Source organism: Dermacentor silvarum, chromosome 1 (assembly GCF_013339745.2).
Source record: "Dermacentor silvarum isolate Dsil-2018 chromosome 1, BIME_Dsil_1.4, whole genome shotgun sequence".
NCBI classification, from domain to species: Eukaryota; Metazoa; Arthropoda; class Arachnida; order Ixodida; family Ixodidae; genus Dermacentor; species Dermacentor silvarum.
The window spans coordinates 238,766,057-238,782,105 of NC_051154.1; the positions used below are offsets into that span (position 1 = coordinate 238,766,057).

A 16,049-nucleotide genomic window follows, 5' to 3' on the forward strand; every position below is an offset into this window, starting at 1 on the left:
CGCTCCGCCGCTGCATTGAGGGGTCTCTCCTAAGCTTTTGTTCTATGGTGGTGTCGGAGCAATGACGGTCGGAGGTGCCGCCGCGTAATTTGGCGCGCTACTGAGAGCATTGTCGGTGCGCGGTATGTTCGAATTAACCGTCGCAAGTGCTTTCGCATTCGAATTACCGAGCGTTTTCGCCCATCGGAATACACATAAATTTGGCGGGACCACAGCATCAGTTAGAATAAACTGGCAGTTCGAATTAAGTGTGTTCGAATTAACGAGATTCGACTATATTTTGTAAAAACAAATTTATAACCGATGTGCTTCACCAAAATAAAGTTTTGTCACTTCCTTTGAAGCGGTCAACATACTGAGAATGCTAGAATGTTCTGCGTCATGATAAGGTTTGTTATATGTGTCCTTTATTTTTGTAAGCATGGGTGCTATGATGTTGCTAGTGCACAGGCAGAAAAAGCCACGGCAGAAAAAGTTCTTGCTGAAGTCACTGCAATAACCCTGCAGCTTAGGCAGCTTTTTTTTTTTTTTATTTTGTGACTTGAACAGTTTTTTTTTTCTTTTTGTGATAAGAAGCTTAGAATGATTAGACTAGAAAAAGCTCATGCACCTGCCATAACCAGTGGTGACGCATTTGTAATGAGAGGCAATGGCAGACACCAATCTTTGTGATGTTGAAGAGTGGAGGAAATCTATAAGTGGGCTCAACAATATGTGGAAGTCTTGCTGCATGAACCACCATTTCACAATTGCAATGTTCATAGTTAAAGAAGCCACTGTATCTTATATCAGCTCAACCACAGCCACAATTCACTGTATTAAGAAATGGCTGGCCTGCACTCAGTCGAACCTCGTTATAACAAAGAGTACAACAAATATAATTGTGTGAAGTTTGCTGTAGCCAAAATATGATATACAAATTTATCTTATAAGTTGAATTGAGATTGGCTCGATTCAGTCGGCAATTACCACGAAAATGGAAAGCACTTGGTGTGCGAGAAGGTGAGCAATGCAACCGGGTGATGCGACAGGGATTTCTGTCACCCTTTCGTCGTTTGTCTGTCAAACCACATGCAAGAAAATGGTTGCAGGTGATGTGACACAATGTGCCATCAGGCTGTTGCGCTCAATGTTGTGCCTCAGTACTTCTGGTTGGTAAACACTTTTGATGACAATGAGCTGATTGTGAATGAGCTTGCTTGCTTACACTGACTGTAAGCAAGCAAGCCACTGCAAGTGGGTGTACCATGACTGCTTCTGCATCCATGTTAAAGCAGAGGGACTGGTACTGAGGAGTGCGTGGCCTTGCACTTTGCACCTCGCCTTGTACTAAACATTCCCACTGTCAACATGAGGTATTGTCATACCCGGCATGTTGTGAAGCACCAAATAGACTGCTTCACTTTTTTAAAACTGTTTAGAGCAGGGTACCTCATTAAACTGAGTAGATAACCACAGAATTAGAAACGAACAGCCACTGAATACAAAAAGAGCACAGTTTGTCATGATTTCCATAAATATTAACAAGTGAAAAGTCAACAAAAGTGGAAGGAAAGACAACTTGCCACTACCTGGAGCCATACACACAGCCTCTGCATGACATGTACCCACTCCACTTCTCTGCTTACACATTACATATGTGGTTGTGTCTAGCTCAAGCTATGAGTTTGGCTTCCACTGGTGTCAAGTTGTCTTTCACTTTCATTTCCTTTTCATTTATTAACACTATTAAGGTACTAACACAAATTTAATTAATGGCTAGTTAAATTAAGCAAAAGAAGTTTATTTTCTCTATGCTTTCCTTGGCTTTAGTGCCTATGGTTTCATATGGTAGCTACTTGACTTGAATATCCAGCCTCTCAATTCCAAATTCTTCTCATGCAGCTGAAACAGGAGCAGTGCTTCTCAGCTTTAAAGTTTACATCGTCACACCTGTTATATATACACACACACTGGAACCTTGTATTCCAGACGATAAGATGACTTGCTGCACCTAGATGCATGAAGGACCAGCGAGCGTGGCTACTGAGCCATGGGCTCCGTGATCAGGCAGTGTGATCTCGGAGACCATGGAGGCCATTTCTGAGCCTTCGCGTTGCCATATTGATACACCTTGCTATGCACACAATGATGCTTGCCAGCATTGGAATCACACAGGGAGAGTCACATATGCCGGCTGTATGACAGCTGCTGGCCATGTGCTTCACCGAAGCACTGCTGCATGTGTTCAGTGCCCGCCTGTTCTACTGAAGAATCCATTGTATCCATAATATGCCCCAGCAGATTTGGTATACAAAAATTAAAATACATGTACTTAATAAAATCTCAAGACCAATATCAAAGTATTAGTTCTGACATTAGCAATAGTTTGATACCATATTCATGTTTGGTATAACGAGGTTCAACCATACTTTGTTGCTAAGGGGCAGGAATAATTTAATGCTCCAAAACAACACTATGACATCTTTGCTTTAATAAGCAAGTGGAACTATAAAAACCGGGCCTTGGTTATCTTTTATCTTGGGGGGGGGGGGGGGGGGAATCATGCATGGCTGCCAATTAAAATCAGCTACCATAAAGGTAATGTTTAGGTTAATTTGGAACAAAGGGGGCAAAACATGCAGAGAAAACGGCACTGTAGACACTGGCCTGGCATTTTCACTGTTACAGCACACACAACATAAATGGCAGAATTAAGAATACACACTGTAGCACTCTCAAGACTGAAATGAGACCCGGTTCTAGCACATCCTATGAATTTAAGTAATCTTTGCTCAAAGCTCATTACCACACAGCACTAAATCATTAAATCATTTACAAAATGCAAATGAACAAGCTGTTTGCTAAAATTTCAATAAACTTATAATAGCTAAAACCTGCACATTGCATCTTTTAGCATAACTCAAATTGGAGCATTTCTACATATGTAACAGCTGATTAAAGCAGACAAAATGTCGCACTTCCCTGAGTGCAGCTAAAAAATTAAGTAATAAAGCGTAGCTGACATTACATAGCTACCAGTGCATGTTTTTGGCTGAACAATTGCCGACTGACATTGCACCATACCGCCTTGTCTTCCTTGGTCATGAAAGATTCAGTCAACTGCCTGGCTCCCGAGATCTAAAGCCCCGCTGTCTGAGCGACCACCTAAAAGTGCCAAGCATGGAAATATCCCCGCCCTCCCAGCCTTCTTGTAGTCACATCAGCAGCATTGCTTTGTTGCATGCAAACTCACACAAGATGCAGCTCATACGAGATGTGAGAGCAGTTATCAGAAAGGGAAAAGCATGCTAATTTTAAAGAGCCCCTCACCAGGTTTGGGTACTGCAAACAAATAAGCGCGATGGGTTCACCACGCGGTGGCAATCGTGCTTGCAAAGTATGAAACGGCTGTGATGTGGAAAAAATAGTCGAACTTCAAACAGAAGGCTGTGCACTCATCTCAAGGGAGCAGCGCTTCAAGCCAGAGTCAAGGTTACATGCACATCTCCTCTACACAAGACACACTGCTTGCAACATAACCGACAATGGCATGCAATTTGGGTTGGTCATATAATGATGAATGCGCGATGCCGCCACTGAAAATGTACTGCGCAGCAGAGGAGATGGGGATCATCATGTGAACACGATGCGGTCCCTCGGCTCCGGTTGAGGCAAAGGGGGAAAAACTCGCTGTTGACAGTGGCGCTCGCCTCCTGGCAGCGTGGTAACAGGACAGTTCAATTTCTTCCATCTTCTCCAATATTGAACTGGCTTAAAAAATTATACCATTAAGAATGCTCCCTAGATGGCGCTGTACAACTTCCAGTGTATAACCCAATTTGCAATGGGGTCTGGTGAGGGGCCCTTTAATGAACGTGTAAATGGAAACAAAAGTAAACTGAACATGGTTACAAGGCCTATGTGCATTAGTGTACAAGGATGCAAAAGGCATTCTACACTCACAGTTAAGTGTACAATTCTTACAGCTGCACATGGTCACACTATATAACTTCTCATTTTCATTACATTGTGTGTCAGTACAGTTAGATAACAGCACCGTATCCTGTTCAGTTTTGGTTCCATTTGTGCACTGCAACAAGAGGTTGTGATGCATGAGCAAGGGAACCCAGCAGACTCAAACCTGCTATGTCAAGGGAAAAGAAAAAGAAAAAAAGACATTCTTCAGAACCATGACAAATCAGGGTTTGTACCCCTCCTTGAAATACTTGAAACCCCTTGAATTTGTAAAGAGATTGAAGAGCCCTTAAACTTATTTAAAATAAATGTATTCCTTGAATTACTTGAATGCTGTGGTTGGGGGCAACCCTTGAACATTCAAAGTAACAAACTCTGCATAGGGGCTATGCTATAGACACTGTCTATTGGGAAATAATTCTAGATATTTTCTTTTGAGATAGTGTCACTTAAATGATTGAAATGTGGTGCGTCTACAGCCACTAACAACAGGCTTGTTTAAATTATTGTTGCCATCGTGGAGCTAGACAAAGCCAGATCAAGTGACCATGCAAGCCGTGCCACAATATTGTTGTTTTGCTAGTTGGTTCACACTACAGCCATCATGGCTCCATTTTCAAGCCCTAGGCTCTAAAAATGCCAGGCGGAAATTAAGTTTCAGCCATTTGACTTTAACACGACACGTATCTTTGGCTGAAGTCTTACACTACTAACCACCATGTCAGAATGCAACTGACGTCAATACGATGGGAGACACAGCGAAGTTTAATGAGAGGTGGAGAGGTCGGCATGAGAACTCTGGCTTGCTACTTCATAGCTGGGGTAAAGGGTTAGGGAGTGACAGGGAAAAGAATTCGGAGAAATGAAGTGACAATGGGAAAGTTATCTTAGAAAAGCGACCTGAAGAGCCTGAAGCATGTGTCAAACTCAGCAGCTGCTTAGCTGGAATAAATTGCAGCTAAGAAGGACATTTCTCTATATTTAAGTGTATTTGTATGAATCAGGCTTGTTCCACCCTCCTTGAATTATGCCTTCGGCATCCTTGAAATGTGCTTGAATTTTGAGTCAAATGTTCTGTACGAACCCTGTAAATGTATCCCCAATTACAAAAATTGTTGTACAATGGGAGCCCATGAAAATGTGAAATTTCGTAGCAGCTAACACAATGTTCCCAGAATTCAATGGACCGGTGCATAACTTCCCCACATGTCAGTGGCGCACCGACAGGGGGGGGGGGGGGGTGTTTAGGGGTTGTAACCCCCCCCCTGAGGCCGACTTAACCACCCCTTTTGTTTAACACCTTGTCTTTCCTTGCGCATTTGAGTACTACAACTAAGATGCAAGATGCGCAATCGTCTGCACACTCGCAAAAAGCGCATTTTTTGACAATTTCCCGTGCAGAAATTGAAATTAGTGTCTGTTTAGATGGTATTGGCAAACTGTCAACCCCCCCCTGGCAGAGATCCTGGGTGCGCTACTGCCACATGTTCACCACATAGCACACTTAAGTTCCATGCTATGTGGTGAAGCTGCATGAAAATTGAACTTTTGCACTACTTCAGTGCTCTGAAAACACCATGTGGTCTGGTGCACATGGTGCTTCATGCATACATATTTCCCTCTTCTTCAACACTAATGTCTTTACTTGAAAATGGCAGGTGAAGCTTTAAAGAAGCCATGAAAACCTTTTCCTGCCCATCGCATCTTTCTTTTCCTTTTTTTCTGTGGTGTGCTTATGGTAACCTTACAAGGAGGGCCTCGGACAAAGCTTCCTAAGAGCAACAAAAGAGCGGTGATGAGACGCGTTAAAAACCACCACTTCTCCGTTTCCTAGTACTAATCCCTAACAGACCAGCAAGGTTGTGCATATTATGCACACGGGTAAGTCATGGTAAGAAACAGTCACCCAATGGCTGGTGTCTATGGGCCATTACAACCCGACATTAGCTGGCCGCCGGAGAGCAGAGTCAAAAATGGCTCTACATGAAGAGGGGGCGCTATCTTTATGTGCTGCCTACAACTACAAAGCTTGTGCAATATGTTCATCACAGCTCCATGCTTTATCCACAGAATGTGTCAACTCACCATCGTTGTGGGCCCCCTTAACTCTTTCCGTACCGCGCCAATTGGGCATGGTTAGCCCTCTATCGATGGTTTGAAACGCCGCTTTGGAGACCTTCCGCACCACTCACGGACATACTGCGCTATCGGATGTGAAGGAGGAGAACTATATTTTAGTTTTCTAAGCAGTTCGATTTTTTCCACGAGGCAGTGATTTTTAAACGTATTCAGAAGTTTTGCGATCGTCAAAGGAGAACGAAAAAATGGCCGGCTCCGGATACGGCGCGCGCGCTTCGGGAGATCGCAAATATCGCGATTCCGCTGCCTCTGCGGCTGATCTTATCGATACACTGAATAGCAGCGAGTCAGAGGACGCAGAGCTTTCGTTGGACTTTCAGTCTGAAAGCGACAACGACGCAAACCAGCCCGGAATATCGGTGGCTGCAGCCCAGTACGCCCAACTGTAGTGCTTGCAGTTAAATTTTTGTAGCGGAACACCTGTTCAATTAAAAATTTAGATTTTTTCAGAGATAGTGCCTAATAGACGGCAATACATTTTGCTTAGGTGGTCCAAATTTCCGGAGTCCCCCACTACGGCGTGCCTCATAATCAGAACTGGTTTTGGCACGTAAAACCCCATAATTTAATTAATTTAATTTAATTAATACATTTTGCTTATCTCGTAATTTTCCTAACATTTTTTTCTTAGTAGATACAAGCGTGTCTATACAGACCTTGTTCAATATTATCGCACAATCTTGATTTTAACAATTTTTATCTTTTTTTATGACATACATCTAGTTAATAAAACTTTTATGCGTGAAAAGTGCATTCATTTTGCTTTCTGTTTATGTATTACATTAAATATTGAGTGCAGTAGTTCCGTCAGAAAAAACATCTGCCCTAACATACAAAAAACACCTATTTTCCCCATGGTAGGGAAAGAGTTAACTAGGGTGCCATGCATACAATTCAATGGCAACAAGTTTGAGTCTGCTGGGTCTGCCCCATACATGAAACTGCTTTGACAAAAGGCTTTGCTTAGAAGGGCTCACATTTTTTGGCAACGTTGTATAAACGGTAGTCCCAGGTCTGGTAAAGTACAGGAAAAAAGAAAACGTCTTGCATGGTTACAGGTCAATAAATATAGAGTACTATATAAATCAAAAGTAAAAAAAAACACTTTGAGGCTTGCATACTTTTCACATCTGGAAGGGCAAGCGAGCCCTTAAGATAAATTTTACACAGCTAAATGACAAGAATAAATTATTGGCAATACTAACACACCTATACAACAACAAGGAAATCTAATAAAATAATTGCACTCTGAAGGTTGACATCGCACTACTAACTTGTGGTGGCTGCAAAAGCACCAGTGATTGCCTCGCTTTATAATGACTTAATAAAGAAAACACTCTATATGGTCCACAGCTGTCACAGCCGCACACTACATAGATTATAGAAAAATCTTCAAAACTATCATCATAAAAGCATAAAAAAGAGCACTAATGAAATGAACATGAGTAAACATAAACTGAATAAGTCTGGTCTTAAAACAGCACTCAGTGCTCTGAAAGGGCTGGTCTGGTAAATGAACTAAGCAAGCAGGCACCATGAAGGGATGCACATGATAAATGCAAAGTGTAAATAATAAGTGCTTCAGCTGTAGTCTTTCTTCTTTTGGCCTGCACGTGGCTTGATGTTCTCAGAGATCTCCCACATCGCATCCTCTGAGAGGTAGTCTTCAAAATTGTTGAAAAAGTCGATGATTTGCTCATTGCGCTTAAATGAAAATGGCCTGCAAGGTAGAGCACCACAAGAGTCAGGCATGGTGGCACTCCTGCACATCAGCATAGACAATAAGCATGCATAATGTTCTATTTCCAGCCTTAGCTACATCTTAGAGGCTTCAAACATTCTCATACTGTCACAATTCTTTTCTCGATCCATTCTGCTCACATTAGGACATCAGCTCGTGCACACTGCTTGCATGCCCTTTTTGCCAGGGTTAGCCACTCAAGAAGATGGAGGAAAAGAGAAATTAGAATTGAAATAATAATTTTTTAAATGCGGTGCTGGGATTACAAAGCTTGGAACTTATTGTTCAGCTTTAACATGGCAAAGGCAAAAAGCGCATGTCTACTGCATGTGGATACTTATTGAAAATGCCTATTTGGACTCTATTTTTGTTGACAAAGGAAAATTATTACCATGCAGTTGACTGTGCTAACAGCTGCCCAAGATCCTGCATGGGCTTAAGTGCACCTCAGTTTGACATTTTACACATATAGGCAACAATGCACAGTCAAAAATATTCAAAATATCACAAGATGATAAGAAAAAATACTTGCTTTTTCTTGAAGCATCTCATTGGCTCAAGAATGTGAAACTGCTGCCAGCATTTAGTGAAGTTCACAATGGAGTCTGTGATATAATCGGTGTTCCCCACATGCACGAAAGTCAAGTCTTGCAGTATCAGGCCACTGAAAGAGAAAGTTAAGCATTTAACAGTGTGCCCTTGAATAAATCAAAATATGTAATCCAGCACCATAAAAAACTGTCACAATTTACTGAACCAAAGTACTTCTGATGTCTATAAGCTTTAAAAAGAAATAAAACAGGGAAAGAGGCGTCTAGTTAAAACTGGAACAGTCCCAATTATAAAGACAGTGGATAGTTGTACTGGTGTACAGACCTAACAATGTTCTAATGCATGCCTTCAATATATTTGTAGCACCGTGTTGTGATACCAGTAAGTGCTACAGTCCAGCCTCGATATAATAACAAACACGGATATAACGAATTATCTGATATAACAAGCTAAAAATAAGTTGGTTGGTCATGCTTTATTTATAACAAAATTGAAAATGTAGAATGCGTTTTTTAAGCATGAAGCACTCTTTCAAACATTTAAATGTGCAAGAATTAAATTGTTGAACCACGAACATCCCAAAGGTGATGAAAATCATTCACCTGTGTTCGTGGTAACTTTGTTGTATCAACCATCGATATTTCAAATACTTTATTTTTGCACACTTCCATTCAGGGCAAATAAATTGCATGCACGCACAATGTGGCTAATAACTCGAACCTTGTTATAATAAAACAGGATATAACAAAGTAAATGCAATTCCCCTTGAAATCCCCATAGAGATCCATGTATTTAAAACCTCGTTTCGAAGTAAAATTGTCCTTACAATGGATATATAGTGAATTCGATTTGTCTACGAAACCAAAAAAATGCGGACCGTTGTGCACGTAGTGCATATCGCTTTCCAGCGGGTTCGGCTGCCATTTGGCATGTCAGTTAAAAATTCCCGTGTCGAATATGCCATCGAGCAACGCTGGTCTTTCTCACCACCATACTAGCCACGTGCGCACGGTGGCCACGTACCATAAGTGGCTCATTATTGCACTTCTCTCTCTCACTGCGGCGCGTTGCTGACAAAGTTAGGTACCACATATTGATGGTGCTGCTTGCAAGCAGTGTGCTGGTGGCGTGAGAAAAACCCGTGCCTCCATCACGGAGTAAGATAAACAGGAGCGCTGGCTCGCCTGGCATTCAGACTTGTGTCCCGGCGAGCCAGCTGCTTTGTGGCAAGAATCATAGATGGCGTGGAAACTTGTTAGTAGCTAGAGTTACTGTATATGCTGCCAAAGGTCCCTTTTGGCGCCATATACAGTAACTCCATTAGTACTAGCACTCAGAGCTGTGTCCCCTGCAGAGGTGCAAGCGCGGTGTGGCGTGTAGCGAGGCATAGTCGGCTTTCTGTTTGTTAACTAGTTCGTCTGTTGTAGAGATATGTGCACATTTCCACAGTTGCCAGCATGGCGCTGTATGTGCTCACGCTAGTAACGCTGTCCCCTTCTGAAGTTCGCTGGACATGTAGTTAAATTTAAAGGCATAAAAATTTACTTCTGTTACCCACCCCCCTCGGTAGGGGTTCTTCAACAATCTGATTTTGTATGCTGGTATGCTTTTAGTAAAGTTGCATTCGTTAGTAAAAAACTAAAGTGAAAAGCTGTAAACTGTGTTACATCTGTGTGCATTCAGTACATCTCTGAGAGAAAATCTGATGTATAGCTTTGCTTATTTGAGTGTGTTTTGTATCTTGTGTGTTTATAAACTTCAATTTATAGCATGTTGTGGACTGTGTTGTGACATGCTTCAGCTGGCATGCCACAAGGCTAACATCCCCAGATACAATTAAAGCTTTCAGGTGTGTTTACCACACACTACACTAATTAATTTGTGGACTGGTGGCAGCAGTGCCATAAAATTGTTAAAGGCATGCCACAGGCTCTCAGGACCATCAGCAGACTTCTATTTTATGCTGAAACTCTGCTTAAAACAAATGCAATATTATTCAAAAGTTACGGTTGTCAATTAAGTAGCAGGCTGGCACACATGCACAAGGCATTTCATATTGTTTTCTACTTATACAGCCGAACCTCGACATAACGAAGCTGTACTTGCAGCGAAAAACTTCATTAAATTGCGAGTTTCATTAATTTGAGGTCTTAAAGTTTCAGTAGTAAAAATCATTCCACAAATTTTCAGAACATCCCTAATTGCAAGAAGGTCGGGCCATAATAACGTGGTTATGAGTGCCAGTGCATGCGGTGCAGATCGCGCCGAGAGCAATGCTATAATGTACTACATTGCAATGCTACAGCGTACTATAATGAATCTAGTACACTATACTATAGCAATGCATCGGCGCGGCTCGTGGCATCCGAGAGCAGTGCGTTGCGTCGCACGGTGCCGTAAATATTGGACGTCATGGCTGACCATGCTTAGTGCCCACAGCCGTCATCAGATGGCACCCTCCATTAAAAACAAAGGTGAAAAAAGATACAGATATTCATCCCAAGAAAAAAAAATGTTGCCATTTTGCCAGAAAGGCAGAGCATGCATGGTGATAGCAAAGAGACAACTACACAAAGTAAGCTTCGTGGGTTTATCGGTGTCACGCGCACTCAGGCAAAGATCACTCGACGACCAAGCACGCTTCGCACAGTGCAGGAACAAAATGGGCATGAAGGCACCAACTATTTCAGCTAGGCCTTTGCACTTGCTTAAGATTATCTGCAAGATACGGCGCGTGGCCTGCATATGGACAGCCATGCGTAGCTACAGCAAGGGTAGAGGAGAGGAGGCGTGTGTGTTAGGGGGAAAGGGCAGAGGGAAGCAGGGGATGCGCGCCTATCCGCCCTCTCCTCCTGGGTGCGAGTCCCTTGGCCCCCCGCCCCCCTCTAGCGCATGCTTGATCACGTTATCGCGCGCTCGTCCCTTCCCACCCCCCTTGCGCTGAAGGAGTCAAGTTTCTCAGAGCGCTCCGAGCTGCCACGTGCCCCGTGGCCTCTGCAAGTTGTTACGTGACAAATGGCGCAGCGCTGTGTCCTGCCTACTGCATCCCGGCACGTGTGCTTTGACGGCATTTTTGCTACTGAAACATTTAATAACGTTCCTTGGGCCGACATTTTATAGTTTTTACTAGGTTTACCAGCCATACAGGCTCCAAGTGCAATGACAGAAAACTTTGTTAAATTGAAACCTTTGTTACATCGCAAATTTCGTTAAATCGAGGTTCCTTATATTGTGGTTTGATTATACTAGCTTAGTGACCGCAAACACCATCACAAGCCAATATTCTGCTGCTGCTATGCTCAAACAGCGCGCTGATATTGCGTTTATCTCTTCTAGTATAACAGCGATAGGTAACTTCAGTGACACAATATACTTTTTCACACTTGGAAATCAGACTCATCGTATCTTTACTCTGCAGTCACAATTAAAAACCTGCCATAATGATATACCTCTTCAAGCAGCGACAACATTGAAAGCATGCCATCCGGCCACTTAAGATTTTGATAGCTGAAAGCATAGAGTTTCATACAATTACTTGAAGGAACTGTCGCACTAGTGTCTACGGGAGTTGCAAGCAGGGCAGTTCAGCCAGCATGGGAATGATGAGTAGTACATAGATTTGCCTAAATTTCGTCCTTCTTGCTATGGCTTCATGACTTTTCAAAGAGATGATTTTTAAGAAAGTACTACATTACAAATGATCTAATAAACATTACTAAAGCTGTCCGACGGCAGGATTCGAACACAGGTACTCTAGCACAGAAGCCCAACATTGAGACCATTACGCCAGGGATGCATGGACAAGCAGAACCATTTCAATGAGCAACGATTATGCATGCTTGCATAGTCTTAGTACCTTCTGCATTAAAAAAGTATAAAACGTTTTAAAATTTAGTGCAATTTAGGCCCAAATAAAGCGTAATAAACGAAGCCACAAGAACGTCTGAAGACCCAAGCACGAAGTTCAGACAAATCCATGAACTAACCATCATTCCCATGGTGGCTGAACGATCGCAGCGCCTAACCTCCCTCTAGTAACTGTAAGAAACTATATGGCTGAAAGGGCTCTCGACACGTTCGTTTCTTGACTTGACCGCTGCACGGTGCGAATATTTGGTACCAACATCTAGGGAAGAGAGAAAGGGAGGAGAGTACCTTGGAACGCCAGGAAGAAGAAAGAAGGTAAGCGGAGGCAGAGAGCATCTGTTATCGCTAGGACGTTAGTTGGCCATGCCAAATGCATTGAAAGATAGGAGAGTTGGCGCTCCTACATATTTTACTCTGCGGCCTCCACTTCACTCTTTCACTGTGGCGTGCGCTGCTCAGGTGTGACCTCTGAGATTGCATCGGTGCAATATTCTTTTGCATGCCGAATGCATCCGTGTATATGGTAGAAAATGTTTCTGGCGCTGGGCCAAGCTCGCTATATTCGCACAGTGTCAAGAGTGCGCTGTCGGCCGTATACTTCAATGGCTTTGCAAATCTCGCAAAAGTGAAACTGTTTCTGAAAGTCGCAGGAGGTCGCCCAAGAATACCGCGCCAGCTGCGTGTGTAGTCGGCGCACCATGTTGTGTGCTACGTACTGCTCGAACACGATGGGCTTTCTTCGCATCACAGCGTGCTAGTGGTTACCTGCGAATGTGTAGCTGTTTCGCTGGTTTCACGACAATATGAGCGAGCCAAGTAGAACGAGGAAGCGAAAGGCCATCACATTGGAAAAGAAGGAGGCTGCTGTCGTGTTCTTTTGCCGGAGATTCTTTTGCTTTTGTTTTATAAAAATTTAATCACATAAGCGGCCGCATAGCGGTTCGGCAGGCCACAGGCCATAGTGTTCTTTGCATGTTTAAGTTGTGCATACTATTGGGCATATACTGAAATAAAAGGCAATAATCGATATAACAAAGTAATTTTTAGCTCCCTCTTCAACTTTGTTATTATGAGGTTCAAGTGTATTAAGAAAAATGAAGTGTATTGGTGGAAATCTTTTGCTTCAAGGTCTTGCAAGGCTATTAGGAAAAGGTTTAAGCACACTGGGCGAAGCTCCTAAATAATGCTAATCACATAAAAAAATGTCCGACAGTTGGTTTCAAACGAAAAATGAAGTGTATTGGTGGAAATCTTTTGCTTCAAGGTCTTGCAAGGCTATTAGGAAAAGGTTTAAGCACACTGGGCGAAGCTCCTAAATAATGCTAACCACATTAAAAAAATGTCCGACAGTTGGTTTCAAACCCAGTTCTCTCAGCACAGCAGCCTGACTGCTCTACCTATTAGACTATGGAATATCCAGTGACTCAAGTTGGTGTGAAAGAGGTTAGATATGGACAGACATACTGTAAACTGGGTGAAGTTCCCAAAGAATGCTAATCACATTAAAAAAATGTGATACTGGACCTAATTTGAGGCTTTTCTTTCATGCGACATGCTCCTTGAGTGACCTCAATGCCACGCTGGTATGGGGAGTACTGAAGTGCAGCACGTACGGCACAAACAATACAGCACAGAGGCACTACACTGAAACATTCATCGGAGAGAAATGCAAGAAAATGTGAAAACAAAAAATGACGGACTGACAGTATCAGCTATATCCTTGGCTATGGTTGCTCTGTGACTTCCATGATGATGACGACAGTGTGCTTTAGGTTTTGGTTTCAGTTTTACTAATGAAGCAGCATCAGCAGAATGAGGCTTTTGTTCTCATGCTTCATTTGGTGCAAGCCCAGTGCAATTTTCGACTAAAATGCTGCTTTCAAGCAAGATGGCACAAAAGACCGCTCTTGGCTCAATTGGCACAGCTATTTCATCACTACAGTTCCTCACAGCCACTCAAGTATTCTTGTGCATTTGGCTCTGGTTAACTCATGGCACAAGAAAATCACATGCGCACGAAACAGTTCACAAGAAAGAGACAACGGATGATTTGTTGCCAGGCATCAGTGAGCAGACAGCTAGTCAACTTCACAATGTTTGCCGTTCTCACACAGCAGTAGAATGCACTGGAGCAGGCTCTTTCTGTAGAGCTTACGAGTTACTTCAATAACCTCGTGGTTTGTTGGCTGCAACAGAGACATTTTTTGTTGGCTGCAGAAACTCCGCTCCAAGTGCCTCCACCTTAAATACCAATTTTGTTGTTACCCATGCCCAACTGTCCACATTAAACAAATACTTTCGATTTTGCTTTGCCACATAGCCACCAGGAGCATGGGCGTACTCTTTAGAAGGTGTCGCTGCCATCCATGCTGCCTTGTTGGCTTGACAACATCTTTCAGCAGTCATGCATTTTGGAAGCACCCGAGTTTGAGCGTTTCACCAATAATGGAAATATTCATCATAGTATATGCGTGTCCGTTCGGGGTGTACATGTGGCTGGGTAACATCTTATAAAAGTTTCATGGTGGTTAAAGATGTCTTTTTCGACAATCCTATTTTGCAGCTCGATGAGCTGCTAATTGCACCAGCTGTCCATACCTGGTGCATCAACACTGCCATTTTTGTCATGTATGAGCTGGGAGCCCACGTTATTTCTTTTGAATCAGTGAAATCAGCAGTTGCTGCAACTGAAGTGAGTGTAGACCACTTGCAAGGCCATACATCTGCCTTCTCTATCATCACTGACGCAGTCACTGTAAGACTGGCTGTTCTGACATTCCAGAGTCACGCCACAAGCGTTGCTTCGACACCCGGGAACTTTGAGACTTGAGCCCGCTTTTGCTGGCTAAAGAAGTACCGCTGAAATTCATCTGGGACCTCCTGCTTGTTTTTCACCACTTTAGAAAGTGATGACACAGATATGCTGAATTCTTTGGGGACACTTTTAATTGTGCCTCCTTTCTCCTATTCCCTTGATTAAGGCAACCTTTCTCTCTAGCATCAGTGACCTGCATTGCTTGGGTGCTGCCATCCTCATGGCACCTCTGAAGTTGTGGGCACCACACAATCAATGATCAATTGGCATCATGTGTATAGCACATGGTGCAAAGCGAACCAGTGGACAGCAGTCGATGGTCAATGACGTGCGGTGCACAAAGTGAGGCAAATGATCATACCTTGCTATTTTGCAGGGACTGCCTGGACACACATCCTCTCCTATCCGCCTGCATGTCTTATGTGACATGCTACAGGCTTGCTTGATGCCATTATTAGGAAGTTGCTACTCTGCAGGTACGTACAGTGTGAGCAGACAAAGGCAGGAGCAAGGAACAAGGCAGGACAATGCACTGTTTTGTCTCATTCCTTGCTCTGTCTCCGCCTGCTCATGTTGTACATACTTACAACGTCGCACCAACTAGCCCAAAGAAACGTGTCAGTCACCACCTTGCTGGGTTTTGGTTGGACATTCAGTGAAAGTGTGTGCTTTGTGGCAGGTGCAGGAGCCTTATGCAGAGCTTGTGTAACTTCTCGGTGGCACTTCCTTTCAACTCTCAGTCAAGATTTTGAGGTATCTGCAGTTTGGCTGGAAAATCTTTCAAGATAAAGAGTAATAAATGCAGTCGGCAACTCAGTACTGCAAAAATTTAAACTTATCCAATATTCCGATATGCGAGTGCTAGTCAACGGGGCTTTGATGTATATATAGAAAAATTAACACCGGACCTGCAAAATTAAATGTGGGTAAATTCAGCTCAACTCAACATACCAGTGTTCCTTACATTGTGGTTTACAG

The 16,049-nt window shown here is 43.0% G+C and overlaps 1 protein-coding gene across 2 annotated transcripts in view; it reads right to left on the bottom strand.

The window, feature by feature from the left end:
- Positions 1-495: 495 nt before the first annotated feature.
- The window catches only part of LOC119436979 (guanine nucleotide-releasing factor 2), a 115,721-nt gene continuing 100,167 nt past the window's right edge, over positions 496-16,049 (bottom strand). For both annotated transcript variants that reach the window (XM_037704031.2, XM_037704030.2), the window contains 2 exons: positions 8,370-8,501; positions 496-7,816 (listed from right to left, as the gene is read on the bottom strand). In XM_037704031.2, coding sequence (XP_037559959.1) covers positions 7,678-7,816; positions 8,370-8,501 — 271 coding nt within the window. In that variant the 3' untranslated portion in view covers positions 496-7,677. The remainder of the gene's footprint in view (positions 7,817-8,369; positions 8,502-16,049) is intronic.